The 26,967-nt window shown below is 34.9% G+C and overlaps 1 protein-coding gene across 3 annotated transcripts in view; it reads left to right on the top strand.

Moving 5' to 3' along the window:
* Positions 1–26,967, top strand: part of Slc12a2 (solute carrier family 12 member 2) — an 80,611-nt gene that overhangs the window by 13,578 nt on the left and 40,066 nt on the right. For all 3 annotated transcript variants that reach the window (XM_063232413.1, XM_063232412.1, XM_063232415.1), the window contains exons 2-7: positions 5,538–5,657; positions 6,733–6,808; positions 7,114–7,209; positions 18,056–18,195; positions 21,017–21,127; positions 22,784–22,892. In XM_063232413.1, the coding sequence (XP_063088483.1) occupies positions 5,538–5,657; positions 6,733–6,808; positions 7,114–7,209; positions 18,056–18,195; positions 21,017–21,127; positions 22,784–22,892 (652 nt within the window). The remainder of the gene's footprint in view (positions 1–5,537; positions 5,658–6,732; positions 6,809–7,113; positions 7,210–18,055; positions 18,196–21,016; positions 21,128–22,783; positions 22,893–26,967) is intronic.

Raw genomic sequence — 26,967 nt, 5'->3', positions numbered from 1 at the left:
AAGTAGCCAGCTTCCCAAGTAGCTGGGACTAAAGATGCATGCCAATAAGACTAACAATCTGTCATCCTATTTAGATGTAGTTTACGTCATGCATTTATGCTGTATTTGTAGTGTTTATTACTATTTATCTTCTATTGTATAACTATACTATAGCTTCTTTATTCTGCATTGATGATATTTTTATATTGTTTCTGATTTCAATTTAGTATGAACGTTTCTTACACAAGTATTATGTATGTTTAGGAATATACCTAGGAGTAAAATTACTGGGTTAAGGTTATATATCTTTTCATCTTGATATAGCACCCAATATTATTTCCTTAAATAGTTTACCAACTGATATTTTCATCTTCAGTGTATGAGTTTTTGCATTCATCATACTTCCTCACTTTGTGTTCACAAACAATCTGGTCTAGATAATATTAGCCTTAATTTAGAGATGCAAATACTGAGGGTTGAAAGAGTTAAATCACATAGCTAGTGATTGGAGAGGTGGGATTTGAACCTAGATTTTGGAGTTACTATGTTTCATCTCATTCCTATTTCAGGACATTATTTAAGAAGTAAAGATTGTTCAATGTATTGTATTTTTGATAAAAATAACAGGAAATGTCTGCATTGTTTCAAACTTTTCATTTTAATGCATAATATAGTGGAGGAATGGAGGTGAGTGTATAGATTATAGAAAACCAGGTCTTGTCCCTAAAACATTATGATTACAGAGTGTGATATGTGCCATGAAGGAAGGAAAGGGATCACTAAAAAGAAATAGTGTGCTGAGTGCTGTAGAAGGAGACTGTTAACACTAACATCTAAAGCAGTGTGGGAACTTATGGAGCACATGTGCCGCAGTGGGCTATTTGTTGCCATTGAACAGTCTAAAATGTTCCCCATCACTGCTCTAAAAGATGAAGACCTAGGCATTTTCAAAGTGCATTACAGGCAGAGAAAAACAGCAAAAGTCTCTTGGTTGAAAGCCAATATTTTAGAAAAAAACATTATATCAAATTAAATTTGTTAGAACTTTCGGTAATTTTCTAACTTAAGAGACAGGCATTTGAGGAGGTATAAAAATTTTCAGGAAAAATTAATAGAAACAGGCAAGTGGTTTGTGGTTGGAAAAATACAGGAACTAAACTTCTGTAGCAATTAGGCTAATGTTTATCTTTCCTTTCATCATGTTTAGTCTTACTATTTATGGTAACAAAACAGTGATGACAAATCCAAAAACTGCTGTGTGGATAATTTTACTTTGTAAGCCTTCTTGCAAAGGCATGGCTGTACAGTTGGACCAGGGATCAGGAGGTCGCAGTGGAAGAATATACAATAAGAGAAGAAAGAACATAGAACATTGATTAAACATAAGGCATTGCTAGCTTGAGCAGCTAATGAGGATTTAAGAGGGAGTTGAAACCCTGCAAACCACAGAAATGGTCTGAGTAGCCATTTTTAAACTTGCCTTCTCTATTTCAGTAGCCTTAGAGAAAACTTCCAAAGTGAAATAATAACACACAACTACTTCATGCTTAAACTTTATATATTTTCCTAGATAGGCCAGACACTGTGCACTTGCTTTTCCTCCTAGTGGTACAATGTAACCATTGGGGTTTAGTAGGACAAGGAATTTTATGGGCACTGTGTGGTGGTGGTGGTATGTCTAAGAAACATTGAGCAATGCGCCAGGGATATAGCTCAGTGGCACAGTGCCTGCCTGGCAAGCACAAGGTTCTGAGTTTGATTTCTGGTACCAAATAAATAAATAAACACTAAGTGAAAAGTATCCTGGGTACCATCACAGTAGAGAACTTTTTCTGTCCTTTTTAATGAGACCTGCCCAGCTTTAATAGATTTGAAAACAAAGGAATAAGGGAAACATAAAGCAAAATGAAGTTCAGAAGTACCTGAGAAATTGGATGGTTTGAGCAAGACCATTCTTGAGTTGGGTAAATTGCCTATGTTTTGTTCCCTTGTCCATAAAAGATACCCAAAAATAATTTACCTTCACTCACTGTTATATATAGAATTCTCTCATAGGATTATCTGCCCTGACACATTATTAGGTTCATGATTTTAAGCATATTACTCTGTTTTTTCATTTGGACATTATCACCTACCTCTTGGAATAACCAACTTTTTTCCTTTTCAGCTTTCTTCATGTTTAATAAATAATTTCCTCCATTTTTTGTTTTTGTAAAAAAAAGTAATACCTTATATAGTCTTCTTAACTGTGTAAGTATATGTTTTTAAAATCACTTTCCAAAGGTGATGCTAAAAATTAGTTTTGTTATCCTTAAATAAAAAGGGCCATTACGTAAAAGCAGACTTGTATCTGATCATAAAACATGATCAAGATTTAACACTGCATGTATGTCAGAGACCCATTTGGAGGTGCCAGAAGGGAAGGATCTCAGCTACAGGGTATGTTCAGGGTGCTCACTGGCCCTTCCTTAGTCTTCAGCAGATGCTACAGGAGAAGATGGCCTGGGTACTGAGTTCATATGCAGTCCCAGAGAAACTGCTGCCCTTGATCTCATGAAGTCAGCTGGTGGTGGAACCTTGTTTGTAATGAAAAGTGACCAGGCCACCTAAGAATAAGGCTGTCACTAATTCTTTTGAAATACATAGCTATAAGTGAGTCACACTTTTATCTTCCAGATATGAGATTGGCACTTGAATTTAGATTGTGATCTTATAATCTAGTTGTCAATTTACTGTCTAAGAGGTAGCAGCTTTATCTGCTTTAAAAGGCTATCTTATTAGACTGGATTAGTAATAAACATTAACAGAGATGTTTTATTAGCCTTTTAGTTATACTAAGAAGTTCGCTGTTTGAACAGTTTTTGGTTTTATTTCACACACTGAGAAACTCTTTGTCAGTCTACCCCCAGAAAAGAATTACAAAATCAGAAAGAATTTTGATGGCTACACAAAGCATCTTTTCTGGATATTACCATCTTTATCCACGATAACAGCATTTTTTGGGTTTTTGTACTTGGAATCGAACTCATGATTTTGCACTTCCCAGGTAGGTGCCTGTGCCTCTGAGCTAAATCTCTGGCCTGGGAGCATTTTTTGAGTGAAAATGGTAGAGTTAGTAGTTCAGGTGTCCAGAGAAAAAGAACTGTATCATTTTAATGTAATACATACTTACAGCATTTAGAAATGACATGCACATATTGGTGTGCACAGATAAAGGTCTGTACTGCAGACAGTTCTACACTTCATGTTGCGGAGCTAGTTAAAATCATATCACGGTTTTTCATTACTTTAAGAAAACTTGGACAATGTTGAAGCTCAATTTGTGTCCATTTGTTTAAAAATCTGATTTCATTATTGACTGTCCTTTTTACTGGCTAAACGTTAGTTTTGGGGAGGGACCAATAGCTTGATATTGTAAGAATTTTTTACTGAAAAGCATTAAATCAAGTCAGCGTTAAAAGAAGTATTTTTTTCTTACATAGCAAAACTAAGATTAGTATTTAAAAGATAAGTTTGTAAATCAAAAGGTAAATTAATGTTTAGATATTGGAAGCTGAACAAAGATGGTGAATTTCTAAGACATGTATCCTGAAATAAATCTAAAATATATTTACATTGTATAACCTTGTAAAGGTTTTAAATTTTGCCATCTTTCTGGCCAAATAATACATTGTGACAGTTAAAAATACTGAAATGTTCAGGAATTTAAAAATTATATCCATAAAATAAACAATTTTTTGTCCTTTTTATTTACAAAAAAGGTCATTGTTCTAGTTTGTTAATCTTTTCTGTTTTCTTTTGGTAAGGGTTAGAATAGTAAACATACTGAAACATTCAAATAGGTATATTCAGTGATCCAGGAGTGGTGGTGCACCACTGTAATCCCAACACTCAGGAGGCTGGGGCAGGCGGATCATTGCAAGTTCAAGACCAGCCTGGGCTACAGAGTGAGCCCAAGGCCAGCCTGAACTGCATAGTGAGACCCTGTCTCAAAAAGACAAAAAAAACCCCAAAAACAAACAAACAAAAAAACAAGTAGTTATATTCAGAGGTGAAACTTAAAGGGGTGATCCATTCATGAAACAAACCTGAGCAATGACTTGACTTGTCGGGTTGAGATATGAGTCTGTCAAGAAAACCATCGAAAGAAAATACGGCATGAGAATGGACATGAGTGTGGGATGATGGATTCGATGTGTCCTAACAGTGCTCTGTATGTACTGTACGCATTATACTTTCTCACAGTACTTGGAAGTTATGTAGTATTTTAAAGTCTTTGACTTTCAAATGGTGGAAGTAAAGTCAAAAGTAGGTTGCTCTTGAGATTGAGCTGCACAGACTCCTGGTCACTTTTTAGAAAACTGTCTTACATACTTACATGTTTAATGATTCTTTTCCACCAAGTTCATACTAGTTCTAAGCCAAGAGAAATAACAACAGGCAGCCTAAAGGCAAAGAAAAGTTTAGAATATCACATATATTTTGCTTTGTAGTAACACAAAACTTCTAACAATTCATTTATATTCAGAATTCAACGGACATAAAGCATTGAAATTATTTTGAAAGATAAATTTGATTGGCTCTTGTGCATTAAAGAATGTTCAAACTATAGCTATAAATTTTCCTGTGTGGCTGAGAATGTGGATAGAAGAGAGTGTTTTGGACATGTTAGAGACCTGGAATGAGTGAAGGAAGGGTGCTGTGATTGAGTATTAGGGTTCATGGGAATGTGCTTTTGTGAACTCTAACAGGGGAACTGGTGATGAAAAATTGTAAATGGTCAATGTTGAAATGTCAGATGTGGGAAGAGTGACAGGTAGGTGATATAAATTTGTGACTAGAGAAACAGATCTGAATTGATTGACTTAGCTTGTCTAGTCTTGGCAGATAATATTTACTGAGCACTCCAGACATCACCAAAATGTAGTATTTGAATTTATTAAGATGAATTTACTGTCCTGATGAGATTTAGAGAAATCTCAGTAATTAAGTTTTTTTACTTTATTATTTTATATTTTCCTCAGATAAAATATCCAAAAACATATATGTATTACATAATTTTTTGTTACTAAAATGTAATACTGAAGCTACATGAGAAGAAGAGTTTACCTGCCTCACAATTTTGGATGCTGAAAATCCAAACAACCATGGTGCAGGCTCTAGCAAGGGGCTTCCCCCTTGGCTGTGTTACGCATGGACATGTTCCATGGTGGCAACATGTGATGGGGCTCCCATATATCACCGAAGAGGAATCCCTGAGGCTCTGAAGAAGTCTCCCAGGAGACTAGTATTCTTTTTCTACTGTAGCTTGTGCAATGATCTAGAAGACCATTCTCTAGATCCACCTTTTAAAGATTCCACACTTCCCAGTGTGCAACCCTGGGGACCAGACTTTCAACAAGTGAACTTTTGCTGGGGAAAGAACTGTATCCAGACCATACCAACTGATTCTTGAAAATCTGGAGTGTATCTTCCTGAAGTGTATTCATTTATGTTTGTTTTTAATAAGGAATTTTAAATAATTATTAAACATAATTCACATATCTTTTTCTAACCAGGAACCTTTTGAGGATGGCTTTGCCAATGGGGAAGAAAGTACTCCAACCAGAGATGCCGTGGTCACATATGCTGCAGAAAGTAAAGGAGTTGTGAAGTTTGGCTGGATCAAGGGTGTACTGGTATGTATAGAAGACTCACTTTGAGAGTTACAGCATTTTTGTTCATTCTAAAACCTGCCTGTAGCCGGGGATTTAGCTCAGTGGTGTAATTGCTTGCTTGGCAAGCACTGAGTCATGAGCTCAATCCCTGGTACAGTCAACCTATCAATCAATAAAAAATGAAACCTTGATATACCTAGCAGTTCTCAAGAGAATCTCCTTCACTCAGGCCCCCCTCCCAATGTTATAGTTATTTTATCCAAGTACTAGGGAAGACCCGATTATTAACTTTTCCTCTTGGCTTTTGATTCAAAAGAGGAGATACAATGTTTATTAATTGGACCAGATTGTCCTTGATTAAGGAAATGTTCACATCATTTTAAATTATTTTTTAAACAAGAAAAAGAACATAGAAAATTTATTATATACCTATGGCATGAAGCGTATTAGACGTGATTTGAAAGAAAGTCTCAAAATATTTCTCATACTTTTCTTATTGTGTTGCTTCTGCTACTTCTGATAATGAGATGAGCTCTTTTATTTATACATACACATTTATGTTATATTATACTTAGGAGTGAAGTCTACTTAAGCTGATTTTGTAATCTGTTCAAAAAGGGATTTAGATTTTAACATGTTCCCATCAGGTTGACCCACAGATGATACATTCATGGCTGTCCATTGTTCAGCTAATATGACTGTGGTACAAATGAATCTATTCACTTTTGTCAGTCTTTTACTAATAAAATTAATTAAAAGCCACCTAATGGGACAGTCATGTATGTATGTATCACTAGGAGTTCAAGCCATCAGGAGCAAGACATACAAATAACTGTCACTTGGTCTCAGTTGTTAAAACTATATTCTTTTAGACTTTCTTTCTTTTTTTTTTTTGTTTTGAGACATGGTCTCACTATGTAGTTGAAGCTGATGTTGTACTCACTATAGTAGCCTAAACTGGCCTCAGACTCCTACGGGCTGGGATTACAAGTGTGTGCCACCATGCCCAGCTAGACTTGTGTTCTTATTTTTGGCTGTTTAGTGTTTGTTACTATGTTCATTTTCTTATCTGTGTTGTGCCCATTTTTTCTCTTAGGTACGTTGTATGTTAAACATCTGGGGTGTGATGCTGTTTATTAGATTGTCATGGATTGTGGGTCAAGCAGGAATCGGTAAGTGAAGTTACGTACTGCTTGATTTGAGGGTAATAAGTGCAATAACTGGCTTTCTGAGGTCTCACCTTCATAAAACTCAAAATAGTTGGAGTCATTCTGAGCAACAAGTTTCCTTTACTTAATCTAGATTATTATTTTAATGTTACTTATAATTCTGGTTTGATTTTGAAAAACGGGATCAAGATTTGGTAACTGTATAACTCAGTATGTCCCTTCAAAATGCTTTGACCAACCTGTTCTCTACAGTACCAGGTTTGAATGCAAGTATGTATATTCTCAATTTCTCTTCTTTCTCTTTACAGGTCTGTCAGTTGTTGTGATAGCGATGGCCACTGTCGTGACAACTATCACAGGGTTGTCTACTTCAGCAATTGCTACTAATGGGTTTGTGAGAGGAGGTAAATTCATTCTTTTCTCTTCATAGTATTAATGTATTGTGACTTCAATTTTATTTCTAATTTTTGCTTTCATAGAAGAAACATCAGGTCTTTGCAGATGGGAGTTTCTACTGAGCGCTTTCAAACTAAGATTGAATGTAAAATTTTGAGATTTAAAATACCTGAGATGTTTAATATGTCTAGTTTACAATAGAGCTTCTTCCTAGTCTCTTTTCTGCCAGGTTGCACTTGGTTACTTCCTCCTTCCGCCTTTGGATCACTGGCATGAATTTCCACATTCGGTCCATATTGCATAGGTGTGACCTTATTCTCCCACCCACTGTGAGGGAAGCTAAGATAAAACTTTTCTCATGTCAGACAGCTTATGAGTTACACCTGGGACTCTGAACCTCTGCCTTCGAGTCAGGCTACCATCTGGAAGCACTCTCAGGCCTCTTACTAAATAAACTACAGCATCGCCTCTTGAGGTTTTACTCTCCCCAGAGAGAACACCCAAGAGAACAGGAGAATCACTTGGGAGCTCTCAGAATAAGAAGCAAAGAATTCCACCTTCCAGTCCAAAACTCACCATTCATTTAGCGTGATGAGAAAATCCATGCAGAAAGGACATCATAGCAAATCAACAGAAATTAATCCACTCATTCTCTCTGTGAATGATGTGAATATGCTTAATTGACATTATGTGGACAAAATTTCTGCTTTAACTGCATCAGATGTTTGAAAGGGGAGGCAGACAACCAAAGTGGTTTTTAATTTTCACTTTGTCTTCATCTTCCTTGGATACCAGGAGGAACCAGATTCCTGTGACTCTGGGAAACTGATAGCTCATATTAATATAATTAGGACTATGCTAAGGTCTATGCTCAGTGTTTACTCAAGGTTTATGTCTATGTTAGTCTGAGCTCTTTTTGGAGTGTGAGATAGTATTTTCAACAGCATCAGACAATGAGGTGATTCTTTTTTGGCTTGTGTGCTGGCTACCCAGTGTTTCATTTCTGTCTGATATTATTAGAGAATAAAAATGAGATGAGACATTGGTGCAGTTGCAGGGGCTTGTAGGGATTCACCAGAACATCAGAGAATTTCTCTGTGTCCCCAGACCATAGAATCTATATTGTGAGCCTCTGTGGTAATGGAGCATGAAGCCATGGGCAGCATGAATTGTGAACTGTTTCCCGTTTGAATCTGAACATTAATACACATTTTCCTGAATTGTGCCCACACCAATTTTGTTTGTCTGTGCTAGTAACTAAATATACAGGGGTGATACATACATATATGGAGGGAACGTCTACTTTAGAAATTGTGTCTGCCCTTTTCTGTTTTTGGAATCAGGAAATACGAGAATGTGGAACTCATGAAGGTTTGTGCCAAGAAATTCACATGTACTGTATCACAGTTTTGCTTCAGTTTATTCAGGGTAGTAGTTCACAAACCTTTATGGAAAAAAAGACCATTAGGTCATAAAACTTGGAATCTTGTATTATCAAGTATTATACAAATTAGAAAATAAATACATTTCCTGAAATAATGAAACCTACAGGAGATAAAAGAGGATCTCTATCTTTCTTTCTCTGTCTTTTTCTGTCTCTCTGTCTCTCTGTCTGGCTCTCTCGCTCTCGTTCTTTTTTTTTTTTTTTTTTTTTTTTTTTTTTTTTTTTTTTTTTTTTTTTTAGTGTTTTTGAGACAGAGTCGCACTGTGTAGTTCAGGCTGACCTTAGACTCACTTTGTAGCCCAAGCTGGCCTTGAACTTTCTGCATCCTTGTGTCTCAGCCTTCCAAATGTTTGGATTGCAGGTATGCACCACCACATGTGGCTACAAATCACTAATTTAAAGAAACGACCAAATATAAAACTTCATCAGAAGATATTTTTTTTCATTTGTTAGTTGGCGACTTTGGACACCTCACTTTGAGCTACATTACCTGCAGTGAATATTTCTTGGCGATTCTTGCAGTGATTGTACACTCCTCTGTGTTCTCTCTGACTCTTGGACATGTCATCCTCTAGCAAGGTTATTTTTTCTAAATTAGATTTTATTGGTATATTTTAGGTATGTGTAGCAATCCCATTTATTGTAAGAGAACTTGTATAGGTACGTGATAGTGCGTTTTCTTTTTTTCCCATCTCCCTGCCCGCCTTCTTTCCCTCCCTACTTAAAAGCTTTGTTTCCATGTTTTGCTTCTATTTGCAAGTAGTTTTTTTTTTTTTTTTGCTTTGGTTTTTTTTTTTTAGGTTTTAGGAAAAAACTTTTCTGCAGGGGAGAAAGTAGAAATAAGTATAAGAATAAAACATTTTATGCTGAATTCATTATTGAAAATAGCAAGTATGTAACCTCACGCGTTTTACCCTGAAAGTACATTTTTCTTAGCTCTGTCAAATAAAATGATCTGTGATAAGTGACTCAGTAGTAACAAGCCCCCCTTGAGCCCATTTTGTGTTTATTCATTCAAAACAACCTGGGAACCTTGGAAAACTAGTTGATTCCAGATCTAAGCAGGAAATGTACTTAGTCATCATTCCATATCCCACGTAAGGAAGATAACAGAGGCTACTAGGGAAGTCAAAAGAACACAGCAGGCAGTTTGAGGAACCCACTTACACAAACTAACACTGGCTGAAATTTGTATAATTTGAACAGTGGTAATAATAATGATAATAACCAGTCTGGTTAAAAATATAGCATACACTAAATTCACAAAGAAACATCAAAAAATCTTCATTTCTCATCTTTGAACAGTGCCAGGGAGCTATTTTATTATGAAAACTGATAAAGAATCTAGTGTTGGGTTAAACTTTTCCTTAATGGAAAGTTGAATTTAACTAAGAAATCATGAGAAATTTGTTCTTTAAGTGAAGGAAGAAAGAACAGAATATTCCAACTTGGTAAAGTGTTAACATGATAAAAGTATCTATGAGGTATTGTTTCCCCATAAGTTGAATCTGACCCACATGTTTGTAGCTCCAGGTAGCATTTTTAAGAATGGATAGGGAAGTTAAGTGTCACTACGAGAGGATGACGGCAAGTTCTGGATTGAAGGGACAGCAGGTTCCAGACTGGGTATCTATGAATCAAGGAACCCTTTTGCAATAAAATTTCAAGGAGCAAAATGGATGAGAGAGGGAATTAAGGTCTGAAACTAAAATGACTTGATGTATTAAATTTGAATTTTGTTTGCCATTCTTAACCATAAACAATGATTTATGGTGGTGTCGAGAATCCCTGGAATGGATGTCCCAATAGCCTGACTACTGAGGACTCAATTTTGACTGCCTGCTTTGTAAGAGGGATGCTACGGGAATGGTAATATCTGTGGAACCCATCTAAACTTTGTATAAACTGAAAGTTGATTATTAAGGAAATTCCTAAGGAAATAGTTATATATATTTATATGTGTGTATATACACATACATAAATTTATATTTGTGAATACACACATACATAAAATTATTTATGTATTTATTTATTTATTGGTACTGAGGATTGAATCCAAGGCTTTCACATTGAGGTATACTCTCAGACCTTTTTATTTGGAAGACAGGGCATAAGTTGCTGAATTTCCCAGGCTCGACTCAAACTTGGAATCCCCTTTACTCCACCTTGAAGAGTGCCAGGATTACAGGTGGACATCACCACACCTGGCTTTGTAAGTTATTTTAACTTTGAAGAGCCCTCTCTCAAACTTAATGTTTTCTTGTTATGATGAATTACTTTGAGATAGTAATTGATAATCTGCTTTTTCTTAATTGAGTTATAATATTTATTGATGCTAATAATGGTTTATTCTCATTATGAAAAGTGTATTTCTAACTCTGTGAAATATGAAATACATATTTTTCCTGCTGTTGTGTTTTTGCCATAGGAGAGATTGGATATTTTAGCTAATTTTAACATTAGCTTTAACAGTATATTTCAGAGATTAAACAGTTGTGGTTGTTATTTCTTTAATATGAATTGTCAGCTTGTAAACAGATGCAATAATATCTAATTATGAAACCTAGGACAGATCAATATGGAAACATGTGGAGTTGCTAGAGACAAAAACAGTCAAAGCATAGAAAATAAAAGATGTTCAGTTTCAGGCCTCATTAGATTTTAGTAATGAATTTGGCAGCAGGATAGAAAAATCATCTGCTTTGTTCTTTTCCTCCCACAGGGTAAAAGTAGTAATGCCAGTTAACTGGTAGAGTTTGTCTTCTTCTCCGGCCTAGTGCCTGCCTGAAGGACACATTCTTGCTATTTAAACTGCTGCTGCCAGCTGAGTGCCTAGAGCTTTATCCTCTTTTGCCGTTCATGCCAGGGTTCTTGAGAGCTTGTGTTACAGTTTACATGAACCCCAAAACAATTTCTGGTGCCCCTCTGTAGTACTTCCTCTCCCTCATCCTCTTTCCTCAAAACTACTGATCTATTTCCTGTTCCTGTAGTTTTGCCTTTTATTTAATTTTTAAAGAATGCTATACAGAGAAATAGAATCATTTAATGTGTAGTCTTCTGAGTTTGACTTTTTTAGTTACTAGGATTCTTTTAAGATTCACCCATGTGGTTGTGTGTATCACTAGATAGTTCTGTCTTTTTGCTTAGTGGTATTCTGTTGTGTGGACATGCCACAGTTTATTCATTCTGCAGTTAAAGAATTTGGGATATTGTTTCCAGCTTGGTAGTATTATAAATAAAATTGCTGCCAGCAAAACAATGTTTGCATGAATATAAGATTTTATATTATTCAAGTAATGGCAAAGAAGAAACATGTAACTTTATAAACTACTAAACAGATTTCTAACACCTATGTCATTGCTATTTTGTTCTGCAGCCAACAGTGAGTTTCAGTTTTTCCATATCTGTATTCTCCATACTATTTAAGGTCTTCTCCCCTCCTCCTTCTCCTTTTCCTCTTTTTTTCTTTTTTCATTTTGATATGTGCATCATAGTATCTCAAGATGATTTTTATTTAAGTAATGGCTGAAGATAGCAACTTGTCATGTACTGTAGATATTAAATGTCTAAGTCGTTGTAACTTTTGTGCATTAGGTAATAGTAGGTATCCTAGGTCCATTTCTATTCATGGCACTTTTAACACCAAATGAGTTTTTCCTATACCAGCTTCCAGCTCATCAAATCTCTGGTTGCCCACTGAGTAACTAGTGATTTAATTAAACTCTAATACTGGAGTTGGTGCAGATTCCCCAGGTTAGGAACTCAGTCCCACGAGATTATCCCCACTTCAGATGCTAATTGTCATAAATGTGCGTGCTGTACTTCTAACAGAATATTGTTGGCCATTTTCCTCAGACCCTTTCCTCAGACTTGATAAAAACTAAACTAAAGCACGTCTCCAAAGTTAGGAAAACAGTTAACTTGCTATACAATGGAGGGTACAACGCAGGAAGAACCAGATGGAAGAGATACCTAAGCCATAACACAGGGGAAAGCATGAACACTTTCGTGCCTTCTACACCTGCCATCCTTCTGGCAACTCATTGTCCACCAATCTGGAAGCCCTCTTACTCTTAACCTTTGCTTAGGATATTTATGGAGATTCCTTTATATGGGCATCATGATTATCTGCCATTATTGATTGGCTGCAGCTCTAGCCCTGGTGTCCTATCCCCTCCCCTGAGGTCAGGGGGAGAGTTGGATGTTCAACCTTGTAAGTCAGTGTTTCTTCTAACAATCAGCCTCCATCTTAAAGCTGTCTAGGGTACTACAGAGCTTTGTAGCTTGTTACCAAACTCAGTGTGCTTGATAGGGGTCCTCATCTCACCCCTTTCTGGGACTTCCTAGGATTTTAGGAGTTATGTTCAAGAATCTAGCTAAAGACCAAATGCCTATAGTGCAATATCCCAGAAAGGAAAAGATTTTAAGTATTTCACCTGAATTTATAATAGGATTGTATAAGAGCTTTATTTTTTCCAAAAAGGTTAAATTAATTTAACACAACAAGTATGAGAGATTAAGAGAGGCATTTTTAGTTTCTCGTTAGTTATGGGACTGAATAACGTCGTTTGAGTCTGTCAAAAGAAAAAAATAAAGTTCTTAATTGGCATTTAAAAAAATTTTGGGAGGGGCTGGGGATTTAGCTCAGCAGCATAAGCGCCTGCCTTGCAAGCCTGTGGTCGTGAGTTCAATCCCTGGTACCAGTAAAAACACACACACACAAAAAAAAAAAAAAAAAAAAAAAATTTTTTTTTTTGAATGGGCTACTTTTCATTACAATAAAATAAGTGTTCAATGAGCAGAGGAAATTAAAATTACAGATAAAAGCTGAAGGCAGTAGAAACAGAAAACAGTGAGTTGGTTAAAGTTACTCTGAAAATAATAGAAAAATAAGTAGTTACCATCAGGTTATTTTATATTACTTTGCCTGGAATAAGGATTAAGTCGGAAGAAACTAGCCTTCTGGGATATTTGGCTGTTACCGCTCCATTTTTCCCCAGTTTCTTAAAAGCTCACGTAAGCAGCTGAATTTTGTATTGATATCATGGAACTTTTAGCATTTTGATTTCTTTTTGTTCCGTTGTAATGTTTAGTTAACATGTCTTTTAACAGGTTTATTCCTCACCTATTGTTTAAAGTTGCAAACCTTTCTCAGTCTTGGTTTACCCATAAAATGAGGAGTTTGGCCTGGTGATCTCTTAGATCACTGTAGTACAGTAGTAAGATTCTGTGAGGCCAGATAGACACTAACCATGGTGGAATGGAAGGTGACGAAATTTGCTTGGTGCTTGTTTCATTTTGTAGATGTTAGGTGCTAGTCTTGACCAGGGTGGTATATGTGTTATGTTCTCAAAAAGATGTATAGATTTAATTGCCTGTCTTAAAATACTACATTTAGCACGTAATCCAGCTCTACAAATTTCTAGAAATTCCTTCTAACTCATCTTGACACTAGATAGAGGTTTGAGTACATGTGCTGCTGAAGCGAGTACTAAATAAGTGTTTTAAATGTTCATTGTTGGCAAGATTTACAGCTTGTTAAATCAACACTATTGAACTAAAATCCACATCCAATGGAAGGCACAGATTTTAAGTTTACAATTCGGTGAGATCTGTTTCAAAGTACAGAATGTTTCCATCACACCAAAAAGTTCCTTTCCATTCCTTTGCAAAGTCCCTTATCACTTATCACAGGCTGGAATTTCATTTCAAAAGGTACCCTGCCTTTAACCTTTTATTCTGTAGTGTTTTGTGATTTACCCATGTTGTTAAATGTGTTTATAATTTAATCATTGTTATTACTTTATGATTATACAACTTGTAATAGCAATAGTTTGTTGATGGACATTTGGTTTTGTTTTGTGAGGATATGTACGAAAGAGCTTGTTGATTTATATGAAATGTAAAGCATAATTATGATATTGGCAACTTTTCCAAACTGGGTGTATCATTTTGTATTCCTATCAGCAGTATATGAAACTCAGGTTTTCTATAGTTTCGCCAGTGTTACATCTTTTTTTTTCTACATTTATTACTGTGTGCTTGCAATACATAGAGATTACATACTATCTCTTTTTAAATTGTAACTGTTCTTGTGAGTTTAATGCATCTTTGTTGCAGTTCCTTAGTGATTAGTGGTAATGGACTTGTTTTTATGTGCTTATTGGCCATGTGGCTTTCATGATGTGTTCAGTCTTTTGTCAGTCTTTATATTGTTTTGTCTGTTTATATTGGTTTGTCTGTTACTGATTTATAGTAGTCTTTTATGTTCTAGATAAAATCTTGTGTTTAACATTGGCTTTCTGTATATTTCCCTTGTCTGTGGTTTGCTTTATCATTTTTTGTTATTATTTTCTTAATCATGACTTTCAGAGAACACTTTTATAATATTGATGAATTCCAGTTTCTCATATTTGCTCTTATACATTAGTTCTGTGTTGAAATCTTTAGCCCTCCTAAAGTTGTGAAGATATTCTCCTATGTTTTCTTTGGTGCTTACATTTTTTGTCTGTGAATAATCTCATTATTTTTTGTGTATAATGTATGCCTCTACCCAGAAGCACCATTTATTGAAACGGCTGTTTGGTCTCCATTGAATTATTTTTTATGCTATTGTTGAAAAATCAGTTGTCAAATATAGTCTGGACTTGTTGTTCATTGTTCTACTTTTTTCTCAGTACCAGTGAGTACTAGTTGGCCTTCATTGCTTGGCTGTATAGTAAGGCCTTAATCTTCCTTCCTTTTCATAATTGCTTTAGTTTCTGTTTGTTCTTTGCATTTCCATATAATTTTTAAAGTTAGCTGTATTTACTTCTTCCAGAAAGTAAGATCTAACTGATAGAAACCTTGATGAGGCTTTGGGCTATCAATCTAAAATGCTTGGGAAGAGTGATCACTGTTACCTTCAATGATATATCTCTCCATTTAACTAGATATTCTTTTGTAACTTGAACATCACTTTGTACTTTTAGTTAAAAGGTTTTATATATATATATATATATATATATATATATATGTATGTATATAGTCACACATTTAAGCATATATTCTTCATGTTATAAGTAGAATTTGTAAGTTTTACTTTCCCATTTTTTTCTTGCTTGTATGGAGATAGAGTGGATTTGTATAATGGCCTTGTATTCTGTGACCTTGTATAACAATCATTTATGAATAGCTTTGACCTTTTCCTTCCCCATTTCCTTTTTAAAGCTTTTTGTCTAGGAGGCTAGTTATGACCTACAGTATAGTAGTGACTAGAAGTAGTGACAGTAATCATCCTTGCTATATTCTCAGTCTTGAGGGAAGTGAGTGCTTGCAGTGTGTCACTATACAGTTGGCTACAAGGATTTTGAATACATCTTTGTCAGTTTGAGAAGGGTTTGTTTGTGTGTTCTTTTTTGTTTTTGTTTTTTTGGGTTTTGTTTGGTTGGTTTTTTTGAGACAGGTTCTCTACTATCTCACTGTAAAGTTCAGGTTGCCCTTGAATTCCAGGCAAATCCTCTTTCTGAGCGTCCCAAATGCTGAGATTACAAGCATGTACCACCATGCCCCCAGACTGATAAAGTTTTGTTATTTGTTTGTTGAGGTACTGGGAATTGAACCCAGGGTCTTCACGGTAGCTTCAACTGCAATATCTTTTTCTTTGAGACAAGTCATTAAATTGCCCAGTTTGGACTGGAATTTGTGATCTTTCTGTCTCAGCCTCCAGAGTTATGTTTTAATTTCCTGAGAATATTCGGATTTTCCCTGCTTTAAAAAAAAAAAAAAAAAACTTCTGTAGAATTATATGAGTTTTCTTCTCTTATTCTGTAATCACAAAGTATTACGTATTTTAAAAATCTAAAACCATCTACTATTTGTGGGCTAAACTCCACTTGATCAGAGATGAACTTTGTGCTGAATTTACTTGCTCACAGTTAAGGAATTCTGAGTCTTCAGATCCTAAGAGTTTTGGTTTGAAACTTTCTGATCTTGAATTTTATGTTGTTTTGGTATCAACATCATGTTCATTTCCTAAAGGGAGTGGGCCAGTGTTCCTTCTTTATGTAACAGCAATTTTTTTCCTAATCAGTGAAGCTATTTGTTTCTGTGGGTTTTATTTCATTTTTAAGTTTAATGTTAATTTAAAAGTTATTTAAACAATTATGGTAAAAGAGACTATCAGCTAATTGTAAAGTATAGCCATATTTGGATCCCGATTTTTAAACATTGTTTTAAAAAATAGGCAGGTTCTTATTTCTTCTTATACATGCCAGTTATGTGTGTTCACTTTGTAAAAATTCAGCAACCTGTATACTCGCAAGTGTACACTTACGATACAAAATTTACTTAATATGTTTGATACAAGCAAATTTAAACTGATGAAATATTTGATACCATTAAGGAATTGTTAATTAAAAGTATGATAATATGTTTTTTTATTTGTTTTATCTTTTGATTTTTGTTTTTTGGGGCAGGATCTTGCTTATACAACTCAAGGTGGCCTTGAATTTATTCTGTACCCCTGGCTGGCCTGGAACTCATGGCCATCCATGCCAGAACCTCCCAGCTACTGGGATTACAAACCTGCACCACCACGCCCAACTCGTTTGTTTATTTGTAGTTAGTTTCTTAAAAGTAGTTACAGTGGTACTTTGAGAATTCTTTCCAGGATTCTGGGTCACAGAATTTATTCCATGAGTTTGGTTGTGACTAGTTACAGTATAAAGATAACATTAGTATCTACAAATACGAATATAACTTTGTGTAGGGTTGGTATTATTAGACTAAGTTTTAAGACCTAGAGATCAAATTAAATTAGAAATTTAGAAGAGCTCTTAGAGACTTGGGAAAGCTGTATATTAGCTTCAAATCCTAATGCTGGTTTTGTTTTTTCAGGTTAGAAAAGTACTTGCTTTATGATAATTTATGTAATTTCTTAGTTTACTTTGTCATTGAGGCAGGATTTACTGGAGTACAAATTCCATCAATTTGGGGTGCCATTGCATGCTTTTCTTTCCAGTTTCTTGTGAGACCTTTTTTGTTCATTTCATTTTGCCTCGATAGTCACATTACCAGAAAATTGTTACAGTATTTTAAATAACTGAAATCATCTCAATTGTGATTTTAAAAGCTGAAATATGATGGAAAATGATCTTGGTATCTATGAGTATAAAGAAGTAGCTGTTTTAATTTAAGCCTCAAATGAGAAAATGGGGACAACTCTGAATTTTAGTAACTATTAGTGAATGAAAAGTAGATTATAAAGAATCCCTTTTAGATATTTCTTCCTAAAAACAGACTCAGCTATTCACCTATTGATTGAAGTGCTCTGCTTCCTGAAAGTATCTGCTTTGTGATCTTATTGAAGGTAATAGGAATGCTTGACATTTTAAATCTTATTCTTTTATTCTTCATTTTCTTTTCTCTAGGAGGAGCATATTATTTGATATCTAGAAGTCTAGGGCCAGAGTTTGGGGGTGCAATTGGCCTGATCTTCGCTTTCGCCAATGCTGTTGCAGTTGCTATGTATGTGGTTGGATTTGCAGAAACTGTGGTGGAGTTGCTTAAGGTAATTCAGCTTTTCTTCCAGTCTTGTTTTTAATTTGCCATAATCTTCTTGATAGTTTGTGTGTCACTCACATGATGACCACACAGTGATGTGATGACCTGGAAATTCATCCTTCAAGTTTATTTTAGAGAAATAAAGAAGAAAATGATCAAAAAGTGCCAGCAGTGTAGGAGATATGCCTGGATAACACAAGGGGAAGGGGCAAGTAGTTAATTACTCTTCAGGAATGTGGTAAGGAGACGGCATCTAGGAAAGATTTTTCCAAGGAAAGGCAGTCCGTGTAATGTGCAGATAGGGAAATTATGGTATAAGGAGGACTAGGAAGAAAAAGTCTGGGAAGGCTAAGTATGGCATATTGAGAAAAGCACAAATATGTATGTCAGTGTGGTTGGGACATGAAGTGGCAAGACAAGTCTGGAGAGAAGAAGAAAGGATCAAGTCAGGGAAGGTCTTATTTACAGTGAAGTTTGAGCTTTTAATTTGGTTAGAATCGGAGCCCGTGACAAAATCAGATTTGGGGCCTAGAGAAATACTTGACCCTGGACTAGGTAATGGATTATGGTATCACCCTGGAGATTGGGACCATTTCAAAGGTTTAGTTATCTCAGGAGCAGAGGTGGTGATGATACAAGTAGTTGATGTAGTGATGATACAAGACCTCAAAATAATACAAGGGAAACATAATTCCCAACCTGCTAGATGTCCAAGTGCACTGAATTCGTATTCTCTAAAACTGAAGAATGAATTTTAGCTGAACTTTAAAGAGTACGAAGTATTTATTGTGAGAAAGAAAAACTTCTGTCTAAGAGAGTCAGAAGGGATTCCAGGGGCTGGGGATTTAGCTCAGCGGCATAAGCACCTGCCTTGCAAGCAGGCAGTCATGAGTTCGATCCCTGGTACTGATAAAAACGAAAAAGACAAAAAAAAAAAAAAAAAAAAAAAAGAAGAAGAAGAAGAAGAAGAAGGGATTCCAGGTAGGTGACCAGGGCCATCGGGCTTCTCAAGGGAATAGTCACTTGAGTAATGCTGCTTAAATGAGGATCAAATGGGGAAGCAAATTATGTTGCAAATGCACATGGGCAGAGGAAGACTTGCCCGGAAGGTATGGGTTAAGGAGGTCTGGTCCACCACCCAAGGTGATTGATACCTATTTAAAGTATCAATCACTGCTGTCCATCCCTAGGGGAATTATATGGGTGGGCTGTTTCCCTTTGTCTTGAGGTGTGGCCTTCAGTGAATTCACCTCCAGCCACAGTTGTCTTCTACAGTGAAGTGATCTCTCGAGGGCCTCGCCCTGCCTGCCTATATTTTTGCCTAATTTAGCTCTTACAGTAACTGTGCAGTTTACTTTCGGATATGGTGACTTAAGGAACTGGAGTTCCTTATCAAAATAGATCTGCTTGAAGGCAGTTGAGAATATGTATTGCTGTGGAAAGAAGAGAACTTGAGAAGTCATTGGGATATGTGCAGTTAAATGAGAATGACATAGAATTCCTTCATATTAAAAGGGTAGAAACTCAAGGGATACCTATATCTGTTAATGTTGTAACTATTGAGGTTCTTAGAGTGTATTTAAGGGTTAGAAATATTTCATGGAAACTTAAATTCAGAGATAATCTACCAAATTTGAAACACACACTTAACACTAGATTTAATATGTAAAATATTAAGCTACACTTGTAATATTCAATTGCAATCATGATCCGTTAATCTACAAACCAGTCAATAGGTAATATAATCACAGCAATTTTATGTTTTTTCTCCTGGCTATGATTATCCAAATGCTATAGGAAATATCAGATTAAATTATATAAATTTCAAAACATATCTAATGAAAATTTTATGCAGGGTAAGAAGTATATGTATTTATTTTATGAATTGAATGCTAGCCTTGAGAATAAAAATCTGAAAATGACTTCGTATTACATTGGTTAAATATAATTAATACTTTTTTGCCGTTGGTTGGTAAGAATATTTTTGGATCTGGGGTATTTTTTTTCTAATCTTTAGAGTAAGCTCACTTACCTGGAATTGAAGGAAATTTTTTCTTCTCTGCAGTTGACTTTCAACAGTTTTCCATGAAGGAAGCAACTTCATTAGGTTCATATAATCCCAGCACCTGGGACTGAAGCAGAAGGATCACTGAGATTTCAAGGCCCGAACTGTAGGGAGACCCTGACTCAACAACAAAAACATAGGATCATTATAATATTTCATACTTTTTTCAGTTACAATATTATATAGTTATCTAAACTATCAAAAAAATAAATTGTTATAGTTTTTTCTGCCTTTTATTGGCCATATTTGAGAAGTGATAATTCATCCACATCTGATTATTTTGTTGACTGAGACATAATCTTACATTTTAACTCACATGGGAACTTTTTTAAAAACATTACTGACATTAACTAAAAATAATTTTGCTTCTATAGTGGGAACAGTGTGTTTTTGATAATAGTATGAAGGTGTGTTCGTCTGTTTTTCTCACATAGCATAAAACAGTAGAAGCATAAGTGCATATATCACATTGAATACAAAATGTTACGTAAAAGAAAAACTTAATAAACAGTATTGTGCAGTTTAATCAATTATTTTGCTCATTAGCAGTTTCTTTTTTGATTTATTGAGTTTACACTAGATATATCAGTATCATGACAAGAATTATATATCTGATGTCAGATGTATCAGGTAATTCTTAAATGACACCTCAATAGTAATTCATTTTTTCCTATTATCTCCCGCCATTTCATTTAGTAAGCATTTATTTAACATCTACATGCAGGGTGCGTTTGCTCATTATATTTATAATTCTCTTTTCTAGGAACATTCTGCAATTATGATAGATGACATCAATGATATCCGAATTATTGGAGCCATTACAGTGGTCATTCTGTTAGGTATCTCAGTAGCTGGAATGGAGTGGGAAGCAAAAGTAAGCCATGATAGGAATAGCTGTGCATGTTTAATGTACAAACTTTGAAAGATTGTCTTGGGGCCACTCTAAAATGTGGCATTATTTTCAGATTCTAACGGTACCTGAGTGCCCATTTTCACATCAGTGTTTTAAGATTTTTATTTTGTTTTACATTGATTGATTGATTTGCTTGTGGGAGGAATTGAGCCCAAGGCCTCACACATAACAGGCAGGCACTATCACTGAGCTGTTTCTGGTCCCCAGGTCCCCTAACTTTTGAACTTCTTATCTTCTACAACTACCCTCCTATCTTGTTTATGTAGATATACTCAGTTCAGAATATTAACCAAAATTTAACATTTGGTTTTATAATGTATTTAAAACTTCAATTTAAAAATAAACTTGGGCCCATAAGTAAAAGTACCCACTTAATGTTAAAGAAGCTGTTTTTGCCTTTTGCTAAATCTCAGAAGTCCTGATTTCCAAAGCAAAAGTCATTGTGTCTGGGAAACATTGGTGAAGTAACCTTACACCTAAGGGTGGAGTGCTCAGAAATGTTTCCTTATCTTTAAGGGTAGACCGAGTGGGTTATAGCGCAACTCTAGTTTCTTGAGTGGTCCTTATCCTCAGATAGCCTGTTGAGGAACCCGTAAGTCCCAAGTTTCTTCATGTTTTTTGTATAGATTTTGAAAAAGTCACATATACTTGTGCTATATGTAATATAATAAAATTAGATGCATCTGCAAGAACAGTATTTTTCCAGGCTTGTTATTTTTTATAAAGTCACAGTAGTATGAATTGTCATTTATGTATATTGTATGTGTAGTTGGGGTGCTATGGATTGAACCTAAGGCCTCACACACACAAGCACAGGCTGTAGCACTGAGCTATACCCAGCACCTCATTTATTTACACAATTTGCAAGTTAATTATTGGAAAAAATAACATTTCATTTTACTTAGGGCATGATTAGCTTGTATAAGTAGCTCTTGTTCCTACAGATGGCATAGTTGTTAATTGGTGAGTGATTTTACCGAGAGATTTAAAATTGTTGAAAAAGTTCTCGCAGGTTGGTCTTTTCCTTCTATTCTATTGCTCCCTGAATTTTCCTCATCTCTATTTTGGTTTCTTTCTCTGCCGTTTCTTTTACTATAGCAGTCAGACATTCAGTATGTAGACCTAGTATCAAACTTATTTGAGTTAAATATATTATCTGTGTCAAGATTAAAGGTGGAAGGACCAGAGACATAGCTCTCAGCAGCACAAGCGCCTGCCTGGCAAGCACAAGGTCCTGAGTTAAATTCCTAGTACCAAAAAAAAAAAAGGATAGAAGTAGAAAATAATTATATAGGATAAAAAACCTATAATGTTTGTAAATTTTAGTGCTTTAAGTTTATGGAAAGGTATGCACATCTTATTTCAGGAACCATGACATGATCCTATTTTTACTGTTCACTTTTCCCATTGAGTTAACATTTAAATCTTTAAAGAACTCATTGTTAATTTAACCAATTTATTGAGCACCTTCTTTGTCCTTGACATTCAGAGGCATAGAAGGAAACAGGTGAAACAAGTTAGAAATCTTCTTCCTCATGGAAATTATATTTTACAGTAACTAAAAAAGGGTATAGACTCAAGATGTTTGATTTTTAATTGTGATGTTTAAAATTACAGGCTCAGATTGTTCTTTTGGTGATTCTACTTCTTGCCATTGCTGATTTCATCATAGGAACATTTATTCCCTGGGAGAGCAAGAAGCCCAAGGGTTTCTTTAGTTACAAATGTAAGTAAAAAAAAGATTGAATACTTTTAAGGGTCTGCATGATAGCATTCTACTATTAAATTTAGTACGTTTTAGGTGTTTTTAATGTAATTGAGTTTGGATAGTGATTCACATAAATTTACAATTCAGTTTTTGTTCCATTTATTAGACTGTCCAATAAGAGTAAAGTGACTCTTCTTTATTTTTCAGCATTAGCAACAAAAAGTGATAGAAGATAGAACATAGAAAAATTCCTTTTGATTTCTACTACTTTGGGCAATTTGTAATTTTCGTTTTAAGATGACTTGTTCATTTTTCTAGATTAGTTACGTGTCCTCGAAGATGTGAACACATTGTGAGACATGCACCTGTTAGGGGCTGGGTGATTTTAGTGTTGTGCAGATATCATAGCGCCTATTTAGATGGACCAGCCAAGGCAGCTACAGCCTGACTGGCACAGGCTTAAGGAACCACTGTCATATGCGCAGTCCGTCATTGAGCAAAATAGCATGATTTAGCACATGAATATGTTTGAATAGAACATTTTACTTACTTTTTTATTGAAACATGGTTAGAACATAAATTTACACTCCTTGTGGGGTGTTGGTACCTGTACATAATGTGACTTAATTTCTTTTTAAAATTCCCTGTCTGTCCCTTACGCCCCCCTTTTTTGTACAGCTCTTGATACTCTTATTTGGGCAGAATACACATCTGAGATATGTAATGTGTACATTTCTTGTGGGGAATTCATGCCAACATCTTGAAAATGTGTAAAACTATAAAAGCAGCTAGAAGTTGTAGTTTCTTGGCTAATTGCAGCCTAAGAGTTTCTACATTAGTAACCCTTTCTGTTTGTGTCTTAATTTTTGCAATGAAGTGAAATTTACTGTTTCCTAAAGCATCCTATCAGTGTAATTCCTGTCCTCTCCCCACCTAATCAAGCAGCTCTGAACTTGTTTCTGTAAGATCAGTTGCTGTTGCATTAGAAGGCTTGTCTTCATTCTACTAAAATCAAATTTTAAACCCTAAAAGCAAAGGCTTACCTTCAGTTTTATTGAGTATTTGTGACATTTTATTCTAAGTTATGAGTGGTTTTTTGCTCGAATTTTTTAATACACACATTTTTTAATGTGTTTACTTCTAAAAAATATTAAAAGTTATCTAAAAGATATTAAGTTATTTCTAAAAATATTTCTAATAGCTGTACATTCTCTTTTTAGAACATGAATTGATTTTAAAATACCTGCAAATGCCTGCTAACAGGCATTTAAACATATTTTTCTTTTTTTTTTTCAGATTCCTAATAACTTAGAAAGGTGTCACACAATTATTGTATGTTATATTCAAGTAGCACACCTGGGCTTATTTTAGTTTGAGGCTACTAAATGTACATATACCTTAGGATGGGACCTGTCTACGTGGTTAACATTGCTTGACTTGCCTCTTACTCTTCATACTTAGATATTATTAGGGGAAAACAGGTCATATTGATAAGCTCGGCACAGTTCTCATGACTGCCTAACAGTGGTATTTAATCCTCTTTCCTTTTTCTTTCGCGATGTGAGATGTATTTCTTTTCCCAAACACTGATGCCTCTGCTGTTCTTGGGATCCAATTTCTTTTACTTTCTATAAAGAAATTCTTTTATTTTGATAATTTAGCTTTTCCCCTGTAGAAAAATTTTTAGCTCTGAATTATAACCTTGGTCTAGAAAATCTTATTCTTAGAAATGCTGTCTCTTTTTACTCCCAGCAGTTACTACTTCACTTTTTTAGTTTCGGATCCTAGGCAAATATCTCAAATCTTTACCTCTCATTTTTTAACTTTAAAAAATCAAATGTAGAAAACTTGCAAAAAAATTGAATAAACTTTATACCCTTTGCCTACATTCACTAGTCACATATTCTTAGCTTTTATCTACATTTGTTTCATTAATCACACTTTAGTTTGTATCTACTAAGGAAAAGAATAATCCAGGAAATAAAATTTGGTCCAATACCAATTTCTAATGTATTATCTATGTGTGAATTTTCCCCAGATCTCTTTATAGCAATTTTTATTTTTCCTTTCCAGAATTATGTGTTGTATTTAGTAATCATGTTTTTTCTGTTTCCTTTTTTAAAAACTTTTTTACATAATTGTCAATCTGTCTTTCCTCACAGTATTGGCATTTTTCAAGGGTACAGTATAAGCCGTTAGTGTTTTAGTTCTCTCCAAATGGTTTATTTGATTTTTTTCCAGTGGAGTCAGGTTATTCACTTTTATCAGATATGAATAATATGTCCTCAATGCATCACATCAGGAGATATGTATTCTGTTCATTTTGTCCATTTCTGATGTTAATTTTTATTACTTTGTCATGGTGATATCTGAGAGATTTTGCTGTTGTGAAATTTGCACTTTCCTCTTTATAACCAATCCTGCAGAGAAATACTTTGAGACTATCCATAACTTACTCATAAAATTCTTAGAACTAAATAAGTTTCTTTTTAACACCTTTTATCTTCTTAACCCTTCTTACCTGCTTTCTATCAGAATCACAACTACATGGTACTAGATTCAGTGTGAAAAATTTTAACTTGTAGCTTAACAAAACTCTTTAATTGTTTCTTGTCCTTGAAATGCTTCTCTTGTTCTATTTGGTGTCAGATACACTTGGTGTTTCACTTGAACTTATGGGTCACTGTGTCTGTTTTGCCTAGTCCCCTTATCTTTTTTCTGTCCTTTAATTGCAGATCTGTGCAAAGTATGGCCCTGTTCTTCCAATTATCTTCTTTTATTTGGTAGTATATGTTTGCATGTCTCACAATCACTTTTGAGAGACTGATACACTTTGTTGTGAATCCTCTTTAAAACCTAAACATATATATACAGTATATCCAACCGCTTATTTGACGTGTTCCCCATATATTCCTGCTTAGTAGAAGAAATCATCTCTGCAAGTAGAAGGAACCAGAATCTCAGACATTCCTGTTTTCTACCCACCTCTTTCACTGTTTAGATCTTGTCTTATCAGTATGACATTCCCTCCCTGTAGACTGAAATCCTGAAGCAACCTCCTAATTGTCTCTCTGTTTCAAATGTTGACCCCCTCAGGCTATTGTCCACACACTAATCATATGCCATTTGTGTGTTTCTGATCATCCACTGGCTTTCTATTTTATGTAGGATAAAACTTAAACATACTCCATCTTCCTTCCATGTCTCCAATCTCGTTTTATTCTTCCTCTTACTATAAGATAAAAGCTTTACCTTTTATCTCCTTACCAGCTAAGCATTTTTCTACCTCAGAGCTATGCTTATTGTTTGTCATTCTAGTATGCTCTTTCTTTGATCATCATAATGCTGGCTCCTGTTCTGTAAAATTTTTGTCTAAATGTTATCTCCTTGGTTAGATGACTTCAGCTTTCTATAATCAACCCTAATTAGATTTTATTTTTATTTTTATTTTTTTTTTGTGACCAGGAGGGTGTTTACAACACCCTGTCTCTAACCAGTACATTTACTGCTATTTGTAACAGCCTGTTTCTTATTTTGTAGAAACTCCCCATTCCATGGAGGCAGGGACCATGCTTGATTATATCTCTGAGCACTGTGACATATTAACTAGCTTTAATATAAAACCTGGCATATGATATACAAATATTAAAATGACATTGTTGTTTATTGTCAGTACCTGTCTTTAGAACAGATTTATATGGTAGGAACAACTGACACATTAATTATTGTTGAAATAGAAAGATCTTAGTGTGCCTTACCTAAAATTATTTGCCACAGGGCACCACTAAGAAATGGATAAAAGACATGGACTAAACTCTGTACAGGTGGGACTTAGTATTGGAAGTAATGGGGAAATACTTTCTGGATTTGTATGTTTCTTCTGTTTATCTTCATTCTTATTTCACCTCTGAGACTGAGGATTTATTCACACCTTCATTTACGTTTGAGCTAGGGATAAGAGCAATTTTTAAAAATTTTTTGGCAGTATATTAAAAAAGAAGTGATATATCACCCAGATCAAATCATCATTTTGATTATAAACCATTCACTGATACAAGGAACAAAAACACTAATACTTGAAATTAGAAAAGTA

This window comes from Cavia porcellus, unplaced genomic scaffold (genome assembly GCF_034190915.1).
Source record: "Cavia porcellus strain 051 isolate PalLab524CR breed Dunkin Hartley unplaced genomic scaffold, mCavPor4.1 scaffold_21, whole genome shotgun sequence".
Taxonomy (NCBI): Eukaryota; Metazoa; Chordata; class Mammalia; order Rodentia; family Caviidae; genus Cavia; species Cavia porcellus.
The sequence above is the reverse complement of the archived record's forward strand: the minus strand, read 5'-3'. Positions and strand labels throughout refer to the sequence as shown.